The sequence below is a fragment of the Aulonocara stuartgranti genome (genome assembly GCF_965226115.1).
Source record: "Aulonocara stuartgranti genome assembly, chromosome: 23".
NCBI lineage: Eukaryota > Metazoa > Chordata > Actinopteri > Cichliformes > Cichlidae > Aulonocara > Aulonocara stuartgranti.
The window spans coordinates 6,620,188-6,638,471 of NC_138958.1; the positions used below are offsets into that span (position 1 = coordinate 6,620,188).

Consider the following 18,284-nt stretch of genomic DNA (forward strand, 5'->3'; position numbering starts at 1 on the left):
CACAATAACCGGCATGTGGAAGCTAACAGAACTGAGCTTTGAAAAACCCTGTTTGTGTGTTACCAAATACCGTTTTAATATTTTTTTTAGCCGAGAATGTAGTGGTTTAATCTTCATGTGTCTGGTCGGTTTGTCAAGATACAGCCTCTTTGCAAAAGTGTTTCGATGATTTCGGAGATGTCTGCCCAGTCTCACGGCAAAGCGTGGGATAGACCCGCTCGCCTCGCAAGCAATCCCACCGACAAAGCGCAGGCCCCGGTACACAGCTGTAGTAACCCCCGCTGACTTCTTTTACTGAGGTTATATTTATCGATGTTTTATTTCCTGATGTTCTTATGTGTCCTACGTGTTTCAGTCGCCAATTCTGAATTATAACTAACATTAAAAACATGTTTAAGGAGGAGAGAGAGCAAATAAATCTGTTTAACATCTGATCTTTGGGTTTTTGTTCAGTAATCAGCGTGACCTGTGTATAAACACATAAAAGAGATAACGTTGGTGTTTCCGTCATGTAGTAACTGCTGGCTTTAACTGTACAAAGGTTGTTCGACACTATGAAACACATACAGACTTCATGATGTTCGGCTAATATTTTTATTGTGAATATTAATCATGCTGACCTCGCTCTGTACACCACGCAGCGAGGTCAGCATATCCACGATATCCTCAGCTCCATGAGTTAACACAAAGTTTCCCAGCTGACTATCTAACTGCCAACTATTCCAGAGACGTGAAAATATACAGCATAAAGAAAAGTGTAAGAGACTCAGCAGCAGATTAGAATAACAGTTATACATTTAATAAATCACCAAATGAATCCAAGAAACGAGCAAACCTGTTCCGACAATTTGAATTTGTATTCCCTCAGCTGCAGACTCGCTGCTGTTTAAATGTTTGAAAAGGAAGATTAGATATAAAAAACGTCAAACATAGACTCAGTCTGCCTTCACATTTGATATGAGGCCAGCACGTATAGTGGCCTCAGCAGGCTATTACTGAAATACACGTGCTATATCATAAACTATGATATAAACAGGGAGGTCCTATTAACATGTTTAGTTTTAAAGGACACCTTCCTGCCTTTAGTCTCATTCATGAGCAGTATTAGTTTTCTTCTAACATCCAGAAGTCTGCACAATGTGTTTCATAGTTTGTAACAAGCCTTTGACAGGTAAACATAACATGACCGAAAAAGAAAAAAAAAAGAAAAAAAAAGAGAGAGAGTGTTGACATAAGAAGAGAAAATGATCTCAATTATGGAGACAGACAAATGGTTCATTTATGTTTGATGTGTGTTTATTCCTCCCTAAATATCGTCGGTGAAGTTCGCCATGCATGTCAGATTTTCCTGCGCATTTTTATACCTCTGCCAACAGAGAGAGAAAAAAAATCACATTCTAACAGACAGCTGGTGCTTAGAATACAGTTGAATAACTATTAAAAAACAGATGATATTTAGATGATAGTTCAGTCTAACACATGTGCCAGTGAACCATTAAACGTCTGTGAAACTATGCAGTTATGAAACGTAACTTTAACCTCAGCCAAACCGATTTGCTCAGTTGTAAATAAAACAGCGAAGTAAACGTGACCCGACAGACAGAACCTGAGTGAATGAAGTCCAGCGTTTAACCACTGAGAGCTAAAACTCAGCTGAGGTTTGAAAGCTGTGTGCCGGTGATTGGACATCAGCCGCTGATAAAGCTGTTCGCCTATAAAGTGCTCTGTAAGGAAACGAGCTCCAGCAGCTCTGCGCTCGGGGAAAACACTATATTTACTTATCTTGTGCAGAAAAATGCGCTGACATTGCGTTATATCGAGCACCGGCTGCCCAGTTAAACTGTGACTATCACCAGGTAACTAGGCGTGTTTCTTGAATTAGCAGCAGGTGTTAAACAGCTGACAGATGAGGAGGAGGATGCATGCAGGTAAACTGAGGGTCTGTTGAGCTGATCGCTGGTTTCGTGAGAAAAATGTCAGCTCGTTCTTTATGTTACAGAAGCACAGAGACACAAGACCAGGCGGAAAGAGACGATCGTTCGGTGAAAATGAGAATCTGCGAATGCAACATGTGGAACACGGAGAGTGGAATATGTAAACAAACCGGTTAACGTAACCCCCTCGGTGCACTCTGCATGCTAACTGTTAGCAGAGCTAGTGAAATCTCTGAAAACATCTGAGCACTTTTGCAAACATGTTCTATGTTGACAACCTGACCAGACATACGTCGCGACATTCGCGGCTAAAACACTGTTAAAAGTGTAGCTGGTGACAGAAAAACGGGGTATTTTAAAACTACACCACCACCATTGCTGCTTGTGATTTGATCTGCATTCTGGGATAACTGGCTGCCCCAAGTCTACACAAGCAATCGATTTTCTAGGATCGACCTGTTTTGAATTACTTTGCACGGCAACCAATCAAATGTTAGAGAAGCTGCATGGGCAGCTTTAACCCCGCCCCCTGAGTTTGATGGGTGAGGCTGACAGATAAAATTATTTCATGACGAGAGCCAGGCGTCAGGACTGCCAAAATGAAATAAATAAATATATCATTAAATAATTAATTAAATGTGTCAATAATTAATTAAATGTGTCAATAATTAATTAAAATGTGAAATACATAATTAATTAAATGTGTCAATAATTAATTAATTACATGTGTCAATAATTAATTAAAATGTGAAATACATAAATAATTAATTAAATGTGTCAATAATTAATTAATTACATGTGTCATAACTATTTATTTAATTAATTAATTCCAATTTTAATTAATTATTGCCACATTTAATTAATTATTTAATGGTGTATTTAATTAATTCATTATGGCAGTCCTGGCGTTCCATATCCTTCACAATGTCAGGTAAATGTCAACTCATGTTGAATAATCAACCAATCAAGCCTTTTATTATCACATGCAATGTTACACGTACAACTGCAATGAAAATTTCACCCCCTTCTGACCATACATATATTGCTTAAACATCACATTGGGAAGACAGGTCGGAAACAGTTAGGAAGGTCAGAAAACAATTTAATTAATAGATGAGGGGAGAGGAGGAGAAAAAAGAACTACAACCAGACAAAGCTCCTAGAAGACTGAAATGGATGATGGTTGCAGCATGCAAAAAGAAAATGATATCTGTTGACTACAGCATATGCTTTCTCACAGATTACCTTGTGGGAGTAGCTGGACCAAACTATTGGTATTTCAAGTTTGAAATCCATGTTTGACCAGACAAACATTTCAGATGAGGTACCTCTTGACATAAAAATCCTTTTATGTTGTCATAAAACTAATGTTAAATTCTGCTTTAAATACACTTTATTGTACAATTTACTTAATGAATCGTGTTCCTTAGTTCTGTTTTTATTTATATGTATTTATTTATTTGTTTTATAAGGTAATAGATGGCCTAATCTATTTGCAGTGTGAGGTATGTTGAAAAGCTTGTTTGATCATAATGACATAGCATGTTTACGTTTTTTGTAATGTATTTGAAAACATAGGTGTATTTATGTTATTTTTATAGAATTTCCCTCACATTTATCCAATACCAAGCCAAATCACTGGAAAAATTTTGGATGGGTCCACAAGAGCACAAAGTGCATACTTTTTGAAGGTATGACTTGGACTGTGGTAACTATGTTCTTATCACAAAGGGTTTATAAGTTGCCACTATAAACAAACAGCATTTTCCAAAATTGAAGCCTTGTCAGAAGAACCTGAAAAATACCTTTCTGAAACCTTTTCTGTGTAAAGACTTGCTCAAAAGCAATGCACACAGATTAAAACATTTCTGTCTTGGCCAACTGATAAAGAACACCAAAAATTGAGTGGTGCGTGTTGAGTCTGTGGTCTTGATTTGTTTTGTACACACTATAGAAATTAATTAATGTAAACAAAAAATGACACTTTCTATATGTTTGTGTATCTGCAGAATTAATTACAAGTCTCACCTGACAAGATTTCGCAGTTTTGCAGTGTCATTCTTGACAGAAAAACATACTTGTCACATTCTTTTTATTTCCAGAAAAACATCTTTCAGATGTATGAGAAATTGATTGGAGCCTGTCTGGAAAACGGCAGCCACTGGACCTTGTTTGTAAGTTGCACAGATTTTGCACTCTCTCTAGTGCATGATACTTTTCAGTGTCCCTCATTAGGAAAGCTCAAGGCCCAAGCCTACCATATCCATCTTTTTACAAAACAGTTTTGTGACATACCCAAGAGGACCATAGTCTATATGAATTCATTTGGCGAGTCGGAGGTCAGAAAAAGTGCGGTGTTGAAAAACTGGAGGTAATTAATTAACATATTTAACATAACATATTTAATTTAATTGAAATCATTACCAAACGTGGTTATTGATTTCTCTATATGCTTTTTATTTGTAATAACTGCGATCTCTCAGCTCATTTGCTTCAGCAAGAGGCTGCACTGGAGAGTGGACCTTGTCACATGTGAGCCACCCACATCAACAGGATGGGAACTCATGTGGAGTGCATGTCATAATGGTACTGAAAACTATAGCTTTAACCTATATAAGTAATGTTTACATTTTTGCCTATTCAGTTTTTAAAGCCTTAGAGGCAGGATGGTAAAATCTCAATTTTTTTTGTAGATTGAACCATTTCAGCAGTAATGCTTTGCTTTGGTTGCTCTGTTTTTTTTTTTTTCTCGGGGGGGGGGGGTTAAAAAACAAACAAACATTTCTTTGTTAATCTAATTCTTTTTGTTCTTTTTTTTTTTTTTTCTTCTTTGTCAATTATTAGTTTGCCCAATCTCTCATTGACGGTAAAACACAAGTGGAGGAGTACAACACTGAAATCACAAAGCTCAGGTCCCGACTTTGCCACTACTTATTTTCCTCAATAGGTACAGATAAAATTAGCTGCCTTCTTTTTCTCTAACATTGGAAAATGTAACTTGTACTTAAACAAATTATATTTTGCAGATCGAACTAGGAAGTGCAGTCAGTGCTGGTGTGTGATTGCAGCCAAAGACCGGGTACACTATGACATGTCCTTAGCCATATAGATTGTTTATATAATGGACTTTGTTCATTTGTTTTTTGTTTGTTTATTTCTTCTTCTTTTTTTTTTTTTTAATTCACAGGTGCAGTGCCAGAAATGTGGTGCATACAAGCACATGCGTTGTTCAAAGTCTGTTTGTGGCATCTGTATCTTCTGTGAGAGTAAGTCACAATATAACTAAACAATGTCCAAAAATGTTTAAAGTGAAATCTTTTTTCGTAATTTTGCCTTTGCACACCAGGACTGTGTAATTAAAGTGGACGTTTCAAGATCCAGTTTTTACACAAAACTATTTTAGACATAACTGTGTCGTATTGTGGGGATTTCTCTTCACAATTAAATTGATATAGTGCTGTTTATTACGGAAGCGTAGAGCTGCCACCCAGGCCAAAGAAAAAAAAAAGTGTATCACGTTATAACGTGAAAGGTTTATTGTTCTAACAAGATACTTTTCCTGTTTGTACAATATACTATCATGTTTGTACAATATACTTTTCACGTTTGAACAACATAATATCACGTTATTACAATATACATAATTATCACGTTCGTACAATATAGGATCACGTTCGTACAATATAAATATTATATTATACGAACGTGATAATTATGTATATTGTAATAACGTGATATTATGTTGTTCAAACTGTAATGTCCACAGTTTATTTGTTTATTTATTTGTTTGAATTCAACATATTTTATTAAAGTAATTGAGCTTGAACACAGGAAAAACTGAATCAAATAATCATAAAATCAAATCACTTGCACTATACTCAAGTCTAATCTACTCTGAGCTAATGCCGGTTTCCAACACTAATGATCGGGTGAAGGAGAGAGATGAGGGTGTGCACGGCCACTGGTGCTCTTATCCCTGTTCTTTGTGATACAATCCAACAGGAAAGCAGTCAAACCCTTGGACATTAGCCAAGTTAACGTTCACAAATATATACACACAGAGGAACTCTGAGCCCCAATGTCAGCATTAGCACAAACATGCCACTTCATACCAAATCTCAGTGTGAGGTCAGGTGTTAGTCTCATTCCATTATTCTGGCTATATTTTCTTACTCATCATTACTATTAAACTTATACTTAAGACTAACTATTAACAAAATCACACCCCAATAACTCTGTTATTACACTTTGTATTTAATCATAAAAAGGCTGGATGTTGAAACCTTTTACTTCTATTTTGTATGAGCCGGGGGTTCTCAACAGCTGATACTCTATGTCCAAAAAGTGACAGGTATCGTTTTATGGAGCAAAAAACTTAAGAGCGCATATTTTATAAATAATACCAACAATTACAAATGCAGACCTTTAATAGTAATAAGTAATCCTTTATTTATAATGCATAGCAATATAAAAATAGTAACATATGAAAATATTACAATGGGCACAGATGAATTTGTATCAAAAACAGCAACCAAGCCAAAGTAATGAATAACACTCTTCTCTTTTTTGTTTTGTATTTCAAAAGGTTTTCATTTTTTCCAGAGGATGTCTCTCTTTCAGTGGTTATCGACTGTTCACATTCATTTTCACAGACTGTTGGAATGTCGATGCTGGCCGAACGTTTCTTGCTAGAATACAATGGCCTAATTTTGAGTGCATCATCTTTATTTCGTACTGGCATATACTTTTGCCTACTTCTTGTTTTGTTTTTAAGACATTTGTATGCAGTTCATCTATCATTGCAGTAATACCCTCTGGAATGAATGCCCACTGTTTAACTGTGTCTAAAACAGCATTTAGTTTTCCAACCGCATCTTCTGTGCATTTTTTGTCTGTGCTTTCAACTACAGGAGTGTCATTCAAAGTTGATAGAGGACTTTTCAGAGAGTTTTTTCATTTGTTTAAAATGGCTACAAGCCACCTTCAGGCAAGCACATGTGTTATAGTGAGAGAACGTACAACAAGTGCACTGAAGTGTTTCAGCCGATGCAAAAAAACACAGATTTCCAAACAAACTTGGCATTTTTATCACTTTCAAGTCCTCACAGTGTACAAAGTAATGCCTTTCTTTCACTGCAATTCTTGCCAAGGTAGAAATGTCTGTTTCCATGTTTGGATAGATGTCATTGTCAACCTCTGCTAATTTTGCAAGTAACACTAGATGCTTGCAAAGAAGTCCCCGTAAGCCATATGTACAGTTGCAGTAGGACTCAACAGGGCAGACATCATACACTATGTCTTCTCTTGACTCAGATGGGACTTGATATGCATTAACTCCATGGCTGTTCTTGACTGTAATTTTAAGAGCCCAACCACTTTCCATCAGTCTTGAAGCAGAGTCTGAAACTTGAGACAAGGTGTCAGCAAACCTGTTTTTCATGCGGCCCACATCTTGCAGGGTTTTTATGACTGAGAAGTAGTCGTCGGCCTTCCCTAGGAGCACTTCAATCAGATCATCCAGACGCCTATTCTTGTAGCCAGATAAAAACTGGTATTTCAGGCGGTGGAAAAATCTGAAAAACAGTTATTTGAAATGATTAGTAACTGTAATTGAAGGAATTTAAAGTTTTAACCAAGACTGTATTATTTTTTTTAAAAATTGGAATACCTATTTCACACGTCTTTTATAAAGGAATGCTCTGTGCCGGTTTAGCTGATTTAGGCAAATCCACCTACTCTGTTTTTTGTCGTGGTAACATAAAAAACGCTGCTAGAATTTAAAGGATTTGCCTAAAACCTGTTCTGGCAATGACATGAAGAACCTACTCAGTTTAGCCTCTTGGATTAAAGCATAATATCTTTTTTTCAGCAATACAATCGAATGAGGTCAAAATAATAAATCATACCTTTCAATCACATTGTTTGTTTCAGAACGAGCGTGACTGAAGTGACGGCCGTAGTCACACCACATGTGGCCAATGCCTTCCCAGTGCTTCTGAAAATACTGGCACACCAAAGGGTATTGCTTAAATGTCTGGCAGAACTCTGCTGATGTGGCTTTAAAGTCGTCCTCCTAAGAGAATTGGATGCAACAGAATATATTTCAATCCATTTAACAGACCTATTGAAATCTTTAATATTATGTATTGAAGCCCTTTTCCTTTTATTGAATAACATTAAGAATTTTAAGTTATTAATAATATGTTGTGTTTTTGTATTAAGAAGCAATTATTTCTTCCCTTACAATGGCTAAGAAGGAACACTAAACCTATAAGCATATTTGGTTTCAGCATCTGTCTGTGAAAGAATCCCACTCACAAGTTCTACTGCACAGTGGGTGACACAATGATGGTCTGCACAGCTTAAGTACTTGTTTTGATAAGCAAGATAAGAAGCCAGTTTTAGAAATTGTTTCAAAAATCTATTTTGTATCTCTCTGTAACTTTTTTTAGCAACTGAAAGTTATTATGCTCTTAGTGTAATCAAGAAATCAAAATGTGAAATAGACAAATTACACTTACAGATGTGCAAGCTTTCAGCTTACAAAAGAAAGAAATGATTTCATTTCTCTTTTGGGTGTTAGAAAGCCCATGGACCCCGGACTCTGATTTTGAAAGCCATCGATTAACAGCCTGTGAATGTAAGAGAAAAAAAGTTAATCTGGAGAGAGACAGAGGAGCAGCTGTACAAAAAGCATAAAAGAAAGCTGACTTCCAAAAATAACTTTGTCACTCATTGGACAAGAGGACCTGTGCATTACAGAAATCAACCAGGCAAACATATTTTTAAATGTCAAAAAGAGCTTTGGGAAGCAGCCACCAGAAGATGAGTGCACTGTGGTCTTAAATGAATGGACAAAGTCACTCAACATTTTATCCCTTTATATTCATTAACCTGAGTAGGTGAATATCACAATGAGGCAAATCATAACAACAGGACCCTGTTGTAAAAATGTGTTTCAGGTGCACCTTAGACAACGTGAAAAGAAAACAATGTGGTTTACCTGCAAGACATGGTACCAGCATAGAATGATAGCTGACTCTGGAAAAACCTTCTGCAAAGCATTTATTTCCGCAAAGTCTTTGTCAACCATAAATGCTCTACAGAAAAAAAGAAAACACTAAATGAGATTAAACAGTATGAAAATGTTTTTGCTATCTCAAAGCACCACTTCAATGCCAAATTAAACATTTCAACTCACAAGTAGATGTATAAAATACTGCATACAGCCTATAGGAATAACTTTAACAACTGGAAAGGAAAGTTTTTTGCAGCCCATGCTGCAGCTATAGCATTAGATTCTGGCATGTTATAACTTTTTTGAAAAGGAATTATTTCAAAATTAATAGCTGTCAATGTATTATTTACCTCGGGGAAGTTGGGAAATGCTCACAAACTATTCCAAGAACAGTTTCCAGGGTTTTCTGACTTTCGTTGCTGACAATAGCATAGGCCACAGGGACTCCATGCCCATGATCATCTCTTACAACAAGTGTGAATAAGGGAAATGAATACTGGTTAACGCAGTGCGTGGTGTCAACAAATACTAACTGTTTTGCATAGTTCTCCATGTTTGATTTCATTACAGGTGTCTGTAAAACAATCATTAGTTCTTGGTCAGATGTGTATGGTTGATAGAAGAGAACATGTTCTTGATGTTTTCCATTAAGTAAGGTATGTACACTTTGACTGTCTCCACAGTTAAAGTGCTTCTTCCTCATCATGCAGGTTCTAACACTGTCAATGTCACGTGGTGTGACAAAATGCTCTCTGTTGTGAAGATCTCTGTGTCCATGTTCTTTGGCCCATTTATGACATTCGGTTAGTATGATGGCTGGCTTAGTTCCAAGGGAAAGCAGTTCCTCAATCTTCCTCCTCAAATCACTGGAAATATTGTTGAAATGTGCGTCTTTTGGGTCCGAAGGATCATGCCCATCATGCTTATCATATGTATGCTGCACGATGACTGTGTGGTCTTTCCAACATTTGAGTACTTTAAATGAAACATAGGCCTTACAGCCCACTGCTCTGTAGCTGTTTCGACTTTTTTTCCCAGCTCTGATGCAGTTGAATTTGTAATAGTCTCTTTTCCTGTCTTTACCTGAGGCAACATTTAAACATTTATAATGTCCATGAAGGGTTAATGAGTTCAATTTTTCTAACACAACACTGAATGGGTCCTCCTGGCATTGTGACACATGCACACAAAGTTGTGTATCTTTTCCAGTTCTTTTTTTTTTTTTCGTCATTCAGAACACTTCTTCTAATTATATCGTCCATTTCTGGTGGAAAAATAACGAAGGTTTAATTAGTCAATATTCATTAATTCATTTTAACTTGTTTTGGGGTTTTTTGCAATACAATGTAAATATTAAATATAATATAAAAATAAAAAAAAAAAAAAAAATATATATATATATATATATATATATATATATATATATATATATATATATATATATATATATATATAAATAAAACAAACAGGGGCTAAAAGAAGCTAAACTTTCATATGGTATGTCTCTGGCAACTTCTACGCCATGTCCCAGGGACAACATTTACGCGATGTCCCAGGGACAACATTTACGCGATGTCCTAGGGACAAATTTGTAAATTTCTGGATTACTGTTAATCTCCATAGAATCAAGAACTCATGTCCAGTTTCACAGCTATGGACCAGTTAATTATGTTTCCAGGTGATAGTTTGATTCATAGAATCAGCACACAACCATAAGTCTAGGCCTTTTAGTCCAGATTCTCTTCACTTATGTTTGTAAAATGATCAGGGAAGCTACTGCAATTTTGCCTAACCCAACCCCCGGGCCACGAAACACCCAAAAAGTTGGGGAACGCTGGTCTAGCGAACACTGGTTAGCTAATGCTGTCGTCAAGTAGCCTATCACTAGCAAACAAACAGCAAGCCAAGTGAGGAACATATGTATAATGCTTAACGTTTATTAAAGAAAAGTATCCTAAATTGACTTCAAATTCGGCGGACAGGCGGCGGTTTTCTCGCTTCTTCACTTGTATTTCGAAATACTCGAAGGCGGGTATTTCGAAGTCGCAAAGGAATGACGTCACAAGAAGGTGATTGGTCACTTGCAATGTTGAACCGGGAACAACATTAATTATGATGATGTGGGAACAACGCTGACACGAGGAAATCAGATCGTCCCTAAAATTGTATGTAACCATGAATAACGTGTTTTGGAAACTAACTGCACAACAGGCAGCACTATTAGTTATCTCAGTCTCCCAAGTAGCATTTCTAATTTTGATTGAAACTGTCAGAGAAAACGGCAGCCTCGAGCAAGCCAGGATATTAGTTTACACAGGCTGTTAAAGTTATATGTCTAACGTCAAAATGTTGGTGACACAATAATTTCATCCTAATGGCACTGACATATTCATAGGGTTACTTTTTGAGACAAAATATCATGAGGTAGTCGCGATTTTGCAAATATTCCACCTTGTAGTGCAGTTTGCACAAATTTTTGTAAAAATGCACTCAACCTACAAACATTACTGATGAGTCAAGATCTGCACAAATTGACAGAAACACTGAAGCAGCTGCACATTTTATTCTTATTGTCATGTATGTCCTGTTTGTCAGGTGACAGAAGAACCAACACAAAAACTGTTACTAAACAGTTAGTTAAAAAAATTACTAAACTGCAAATTCAAAGCTTACATTCATCATTTTAATCACATATTGGAATTGTGTATGATGTGTTTTGATAAATTATGGTTTTTCATTTTGTGAAACGTCCTTCAAAACAAACTAAGCTATACTAACTTTATGTTACTCAAATGTTGATGAAAATACTTGGTAGTTATGTGCAGGATAAACAGGTTAGTTTGCATTAATGTGGTGAAATTACTGGTGCACAGTAGCTGTGGTGCTCCTGATCAGATTTAGGTTACATCAAGTGCAGCAGATATGAATTTGCATTTAAGATGATCATGCTTAGATTCATTCACTGAATTCCCACTTCATGCCGACTGTATAGGCCTAGTATAAAGATAGTATAAAAAGTATAGTGTCTGTGTAGCTGATAGGCATCTTGTTAAATTCACTTGTGTACATCCACAAAGAGCAGCAGGTCAGCTGATCACAGCCTGTCCACTAAGAAAACCTACTGAGGCTCGTGTTAGAAATTACTGAGTTGTGATTACTGTTTAGGTGTGGCGGCAAAATCACCCTCTATCATTTACGTGACAGAAAATTGTTGCTTCAGTACCTCAACTTTTAGTGAAGTATTTTTTAACACAATTATCTTTACTTCTACCCAAGTAAAGAAAGTCTGTACTTTTGCCATCTCTGATTGTAACTAATAACTAACCTGCAGAAAAGGGAATGAAGGCCTCCCTCTTCCTAAATTTTCCATCCTGATCCAGAAAGTGTTGAGGGTTGAAGGAATGTGGAGTTTCCCACATTGACTCATCGTGTAGAACAGAGTGCAATGTAGCCAAGATCTTGGTGCCCTGAAACAAAAACATTTCTTTAAATGATAGGATTTGAACTTCCCATTAGCTACAGTTCTTTAGCATCAAGCCTGCGATTTGAGTATCTCAGAATTATTCTTTATTCATTATTTATGGTCTTCTATCAGGTTAATTTGTTTTGTAAATACACACATTTGTTACTAGTGGATTGTATACCTTTGGGATTGAATATTTATCCAGAGTTGTGTTCTTGTTTGCCATGTGGACCACATTAAGTGGGATGATATTTCCACTTCTCTGGATTTCATGAATAACTGCATCAGTGAACGGCATGTTTTCTCTGTCACTTGTAGACGGCTGCCTGGATGAACCAACCACAGCATCTATTTCAGCCTGGACTTTCTCTGCACACACAGAAAACAGGAAAACAAGTGTGTTGCACAGTTGACTAAGCTCACAAACTATATATTGCTGGTAGATATTACTTATACACACACCTTGTATGTCAGGGTAGTGGATCATATATAAAAGCCCCCAGTGTAAAGTAGTAGTTGTGGTTTCAGTTCCAGCGCCAAACAGGTCCATGGTGCAAGCCTTCAAATTTTCTAGGTAAAACCCAGAATCTTTATCTTCCTTCTATCAACAGATAATCGTGATATTTGATTATTTGCATAGTGCATTATTTGCACACACACACACACACACACACACACACACACACACACACACACACACACACCAAAAATGATGGGACACTTTTAAATCTCATAAACCCATCTTTTATATAAGACAAGCAAGAAACAAGCACATTAAAACACTGACCTCTCCCATTTCTATGAGAAAGGAGTCAATGTAGTCTCTTGGTGATGATGGGTCAAGGTTTTCCTGGTGTTCTTTGATCCTAGTTTCTACAAATTCAGCTATTTTCTTTATCAAGGTTAATATTTTCTGGTGTGATCCAGGCAGCCACCTCATCAGCCAGGGTAATGTATTGTACATCTGCAGAGCAGGAAGACAGTAACCAGATTATCTGATTGCCTGGCTGTATCAACAGCATTCATAGAGATCATTATTACTGTATTTTCACGTGTTCCACAGCACAGCAGTATCTTTGCAGGAAAGGATATCTAGATGTAAATCTGAGTTACATTTTACATTATTTGATGCATCCTCTATCTCAGGCCAGGAAGCATTAGAAAATGAATGGTTGAATTGGTTCTAATGGGCTCTTACAGGTGATGGATGAACTTGTTATTGTTTTGTTGTAGATCCACATTCATTAAATTATCCTTTCTGGAGTATATTTCACTTGTTATACAAAGTGGTGAAAAACAGTAAGTATATTTTCTCAAGCATTGTACTTATAGTACTTATACAATTTCAGCTGCTCTCTTATTTTGAAGGGGACATCATCAGCAGATAGACCTGCAGATCGATTTGGTACACATTTTACATCCAAGCTTGAGACTGGAACTAGAAGTACATGAGAGTGTGAGTGAAGTTCACTCACCCGTACTGTCAAACTTCCCTGTAATCGAATAATGTCATTTATTGTCTGGAGAACATACTGGTACTGCTTGTCAGTGTACTCAAATCGATTGCCGAACACCAAACAGCAGATGATGTTTGAGACTGCATTATTAATCAGGTTCTTAGCATTAAAGGGTTTGCCTGGAAAATGAGAAGAAAAACACCTCTTTAAATATACTAAAATAATAAATAATCTTTTTTAGAAGATGATGGGGGCCAGCTACATGGCAGGGCTCAGTTGGGAACAAATGGGACCTAATTTTTGAAAATTGCAAGTGGTTCAAACATTGCAAAATGTACACAGTTCATGAGGCCTAGAAATAAACATTGGTGGATTAGAGAAAGATTGTTTCAAAACATAACAAATAATTGTTAATCTAAAGAAAGAATTGGCGCTATATCAATAAAGCTAAAATCAAATGAACAGGATATAATGCATGTCAACAAGTGGAGAAACAGTGGGTGCTGTTTGCTGTTTGGCTTCTGATTAGAACCCCTTGTTATAACATAAATCAGGTGATGAGCCACAGGTAAAGGAAAGTCTTTAGTACTCCGAATCCTCTAATGTCATATGGTATGCAGGGAGAAATTATATTTAAATTTTATAAAACATGAAAAACATAAATAACATGTCACTATATTGTAAAAAAAGAATGTATGCCTTGGTGTTCTGCAAAAGCCTCTCTGAGATACTGGCATTCCTGCTGGATGGATGACTCCAGGGTCTTCTTCCCCAGACCAAAGTTTCTGAATGTGTGAAGAGCAAATCTCCTCTGTTGCTTCCAGGGATAACCATTTGACATCACAAGACCTTTAGGAAATAAAAAAAAATAATGTAGACCTGATCTTTAGATCTTTAGAGGGAAAAATGCAACCACTTTTATCAAACACTACCTTTATTCCCTATAATTGATTCAAATAAGGGCATAGTTGGGCGATCCATGAAGTCTTCTCCTTGGTGAACCAGGGCTTCTTTCACAAGTTTGTAGCCATGAACGACCACAATCCTACCACCAAAGAGTCGAAGACTGAAAATGTTTCCATATTTCTCTGCAAACTGAACACAGACGGCATATTGTTGTTTTTGGAACAAGATACATTCGTAGGAGGCTATTTATATTTATCATTTCTACAATCAATACTTGTTGTTGTTTTTTGTTTACTAAATATCAGCACTGCTAAAATTTAGTCATAGTAGGCTACAACCTGTTAGGTTGATTGAAGCCAAATATACACATAGGAATGCGACTAAAAATAATTAACCTTTTGTCGTGATAATTTCACTTGTTAAAAATATTTGAATAGAAAGAAAAATAAATAACTATTTACAAGCACGTACAAGTACATTATACATATAACGCGTATTTGGTTAAGCAAACAGTCCAAACTTCAAAAGAAGAACCCAAATTACTATCACAGAACCCATTACACAATATTTCAAAAATTAACTTTTGAGAAATTGGAATTAGTGCATTGCTGAATGTAATTGATTAAAATGTTACAGATTAACTAATTTTATGTCTATAAACTAAAATATTACAATTCTAATGCAGTATATTTTAGGGCCCATTTAATTTATGAATTGTGCTAGATTTGTTTTTCTAGGTTGACGATTCCATTTTATAAATTAATATTTTTACTCGTTATTAACCCTGTATGTAGGGCTTGCACAAGCCAGTAAAAGGTTGCTAAATAAAGCCTTAATCATTATATAGTTGCTTCAAGCCTCATGCAAGCTAAATAACGACTCTGTCTACTCCAGTGTAAATTATGCCTCCTTGCACTCCAGTGATTCATTTCACATGTTTGTTTCCTTTCACATTAGTTTTCTTGTTTTATTACTAGTCAGTCAGCTGCAGGTGAAATCTGTCTGGTTGAATGAAGGTTTTTGAAACCTCAAATGTAATACCTTTATTTTTTATTTTGGTAAGGACTCATACTTCTGTCAACTGCACGTGAAGTCTGGTAGACTGGATACGATGAAGGTCACCAATGAAAGGAAGAGCCCGGGGTCCAGGAGGAAAGTTTTTTGGCACTCTGTTCTTCAGAATATCTGTCAACAGTAGAAAAACAGTCAAAAATATTAAAATACTCCTGCCATCTATCCACTCCAAGCAGAGAAGATTGTATATCGACTCCATATCTTCTATTCAACTCTCCTGCTACAAGTGAACAGCAGACATGTCCAGGTGTGTCAAGGTTCAACTTTTCATGGTCAACTTTGAACACAAGAGGACATGTTTGCTCTTCTGTGACAACAGCCTGTCTGGGGTAAGTCATATTGTGGAACCATTAAATAAATCCTCCAAATGCCTTAGCTTTAAACTTGACATAAATCTTAAATCCACTTAATAGGAACATATACACAGAACAACTATGACTAATGATCTATCTCTGACTAGATACATCCTGAGAACAGGTCACAGGTTAACTTGTAACCTGAATCACTGATAGCGCTGCAGTCCCACCTCATGCTGAACCGTGAGCAAAGTGCAAACTTTAACACAAAGAAATCTCTCAGTGTAAAGAAACCTCAGTGTGATTTATTTGCATTAGTTAGATTTAGAAGGCCCTAAAGGTTCAATGTGCATTACAGAGGATTGTAATATGGTTGTTCCCAGTTATTTCTTTTGTCACGGTCTTGGGTCGGCGACGCAGTCTTTTCCTTTTTGGTATTATTACTCTTTGATTTCTTGATGTGTCTTAGTTAGTTCTTAGGTTTTGGTTCTGTGTTCCCACTGTTCCGTGTTAGCATTGTGCCTCTAGGTTTAGTCTGTGGATTTCTTTTTTTACTTTGAAGGTTTTGTCTCATGTTATTGTATTGTGCTTTACTTCCTTGTCTTGCCCAATTAGTTCCAGCTGTCTTGCCACCTGTTCCTCTTTCCCTCATGTTCCTGCCATTGAGGATGTCCACAAGAAGAGATGTCTACGCCGAGCACACTTCATTCTCAGGGACTCCTCTCATCCTGCCAATAAACTCTTCCAGCTCCTCCCCTCTGGAAGACTCTACAGGACCCTACAGACTAAAACCAGCAGGTTTAGGAACAGCTTCTTCCCCACAGCTGTCACCCTACTGAACTCAGTCCCCTTCTGCTTCCATCCACACTAATTCTCCATCCATAACCCCTTATCCCTCTCAGGGACCATGATCATGATTCACATTCATTTGTAACATTCACCGTATGCTCATATTGGTTAATACTGTAGTTTAGGACACTGACATAGTATGCTCTCTGGTACAGTGCATACACTGTTAGCTATTATAGTCTACTCAGAGTTCATCTGTATACTTCGTCTCTCCGTACATAATCTGTTCATAACCATTCCACCCTTTATACAGTAGCGTGCAAAAGTATTCGGCCCCCTTGAACTTTTCCACATTTTGTCACATTACAGCCACAAACATGAATCATTTTTACTGGAATTCCACGTGAAAGACCAATACAAAGTGTTGTACACGTGAGAAGTAGAACAAAAATCATACATGATTCCAAACATTTTTGTTTGGGTAATTTTTCAGCCCCCTTTGGTCTGAGTGCAGTCAGTTGCCCGTAGACATTGCCTGATGAGTGCTAATGACTAAACAGAGTGCACCTGTGTGTAATCTAATGTCAGTACAAATACAGCTGCTCTGTGACGGCCTCAGAGGTTGTCTAAGAGAATATTGGGAGAAACAACACCATGAAGTCCAAAGAACACACCAGACAGGTCAGGGATAAGGTGTCCACCACTTTGTATTGGTCTTTCACGTGGAATTCCAATAAAATTGATTCATGTTTGTGGCTGTAATGTGACAAAATGTGGAAAAGTTCAAGGGGGGTGAATACCTTTGCAAGCCACTGTAGTACCCTTATCTGTATATATTAGTATATCCGTACATCTGCCTGTAGTACATCTGTATATTTGCTTAACTTATCTGTATGTAATCTGCTCTTATTGCACTTACTACTCTTGCACTTCTTATTAGATGCAAACTGTATTTCGTTACCCTGTATTCATAGCTGTGTAATGACAATAAAGTTGAATCCAGTCATAATCCTAATCACTTTGCAATATGTAACATGTGCAATGTTATATATTACTGTATATATAAAATCCATATTTATTCTTGAGTATGTACTTAGCACCGGAGAACTGTGCACTTCTACCTTTTCTTTTTTCTTTTTTTTTTTTTTGCATGTTTCCACTGGGCAGAAGTTTCTTTCAATCTCATTGTACATAGATCTATTCTATTCTATTCTATTATCAACATAGCACTTGTAGCTAGTGGGACATGATGATTTGCTTCTGTCTGCTTACTGTCTGGGATGGAAGATGACAAAGAGTTATTAAAAGTGGGCCAACATTTCTCTACAACTATGTGAGAGACAAGTC

At 36.8% G+C, this 18,284-nt stretch overlaps 3 protein-coding genes across 6 annotated transcripts; 1 reads left to right on the forward strand and 2 right to left on the reverse strand.

Moving 5' to 3' along the window:
• The first annotated feature begins 2,831 nt into the window (after positions 1 to 2,831).
• LOC309700258 (uncharacterized protein) lies at positions 2,832 to 15,950 on the forward strand. Of its 4 annotated transcripts, XM_082523719.1 has the most exons (11): positions 2,832 to 3,258; positions 3,407 to 3,439; positions 3,536 to 3,625; positions 4,037 to 4,108; positions 4,217 to 4,305; positions 4,418 to 4,520; positions 4,779 to 4,881; positions 4,961 to 5,013; positions 5,122 to 5,200; positions 13,784 to 13,871; positions 15,842 to 15,916. In XM_082523719.1, the coding sequence occupies exons 1-10, from the start codon at positions 3,229 to 3,231 to the stop codon at positions 13,801 to 13,803; spliced, it is 672 nt and encodes a 223-aa protein (XP_082379845.1). In that variant the 5' UTR covers positions 2,832 to 3,228; the 3' UTR covers positions 13,804 to 13,871; positions 15,842 to 15,916. The 4 variants fall into 4 exon arrangements, with proteins under 4 accessions (XP_082379845.1, XP_082379843.1, XP_082379846.1 ...); XM_082523717.1 differs by lacking the exon at positions 13,784 to 13,871 and having other exon boundaries at positions 15,842 to 15,950; XM_082523720.1 differs by lacking the exons at positions 13,784 to 13,871; positions 15,842 to 15,916 and adding an exon at positions 7,866 to 7,952 and having other exon boundaries at positions 2,833 to 3,258.
• Positions 5,680 to 10,060, reverse strand: LOC309700257 (uncharacterized protein). The gene is made up of 4 exons (XM_082523716.1): positions 8,938 to 10,060; positions 8,456 to 8,566; positions 7,841 to 8,007; positions 5,680 to 7,507 (listed from the first exon to the last, which is right to left on the reverse strand). Exons 1-4 carry the CDS (start codon positions 9,025 to 9,027, stop codon positions 6,850 to 6,852), a joined length of 1,026 nt encoding a protein of 341 aa, XP_082379842.1. The 5' UTR covers positions 9,028 to 10,060; the 3' UTR covers positions 5,680 to 6,849.
• Positions 10,432 to 16,054, reverse strand: LOC309700264 (cytochrome P450 2J2-like). The gene is made up of 8 exons (XM_082523731.1): positions 15,851 to 16,054; positions 14,805 to 14,967; positions 14,572 to 14,721; positions 13,891 to 14,051; positions 13,203 to 13,379; positions 12,878 to 13,016; positions 12,597 to 12,784; positions 10,432 to 12,419 (listed from the first exon to the last, which is right to left on the reverse strand). Exons 1-8 carry the CDS (start codon positions 16,049 to 16,051, stop codon positions 12,273 to 12,275), a joined length of 1,326 nt encoding a protein of 441 aa, XP_082379857.1. The 5' UTR covers positions 16,052 to 16,054; the 3' UTR covers positions 10,432 to 12,272.
• Between the last annotated feature and the right edge of the window lie 2,230 nt (positions 16,055 to 18,284).

Coding starts and splice junctions, on each gene's coding strand:
- LOC309700258 (XM_082523717.1), top strand. CDS start 3,229: ATGTTTGACCAGACAAACATTTCAGATGAG. Junction 3,259..3,406: donor AGACAAACATTTCAGATGAG/GTACCTCTTGAC, acceptor TTGTTTTATAAG/GTAATAGATGGCCTAATCTA. Junction 4,882..4,960: donor CTACTTATTTTCCTCAATAG/GTACAGATAAAA, acceptor TATATTTTGCAG/ATCGAACTAGGAAGTGCAGT.
- LOC309700257 (XM_082523716.1), bottom strand. CDS start 9,027: ATGGTTGACAAAGACTTTGCGGAAATAAATGCTTTGCAGAAGGTTTTT. Junction 8,567..8,937: donor GCTGGTACCATGTCTTGCAG/GTAAACCACATT, acceptor TTACATTCACAG/GCTGTTAATCGATGGCTTTC. Junction 7,508..7,840: donor ACAAACAATGTGATTGAAAG/GTATGATTTATT, acceptor ACTGTTTTTCAG/ATTTTTCCACCGCCTGAAAT.
- LOC309700264 (XM_082523731.1), bottom strand. CDS start 16,051: ATGGAGTCGATATACAATCTTCTCTGCTTGGAGTGGATAGATGGCAGG. Junction 13,380..13,890: donor AGGGAAGTTTGACAGTACGG/GTGAGTGAACTT, acceptor CCTGCTCTGCAG/ATGTACAATACATTACCCTG. Junction 12,785..12,877: donor CCACTACCCTGACATACAAG/GTGTGTGTATAA, acceptor CTGTGTGTGCAG/AGAAAGTCCAGGCTGAAATA.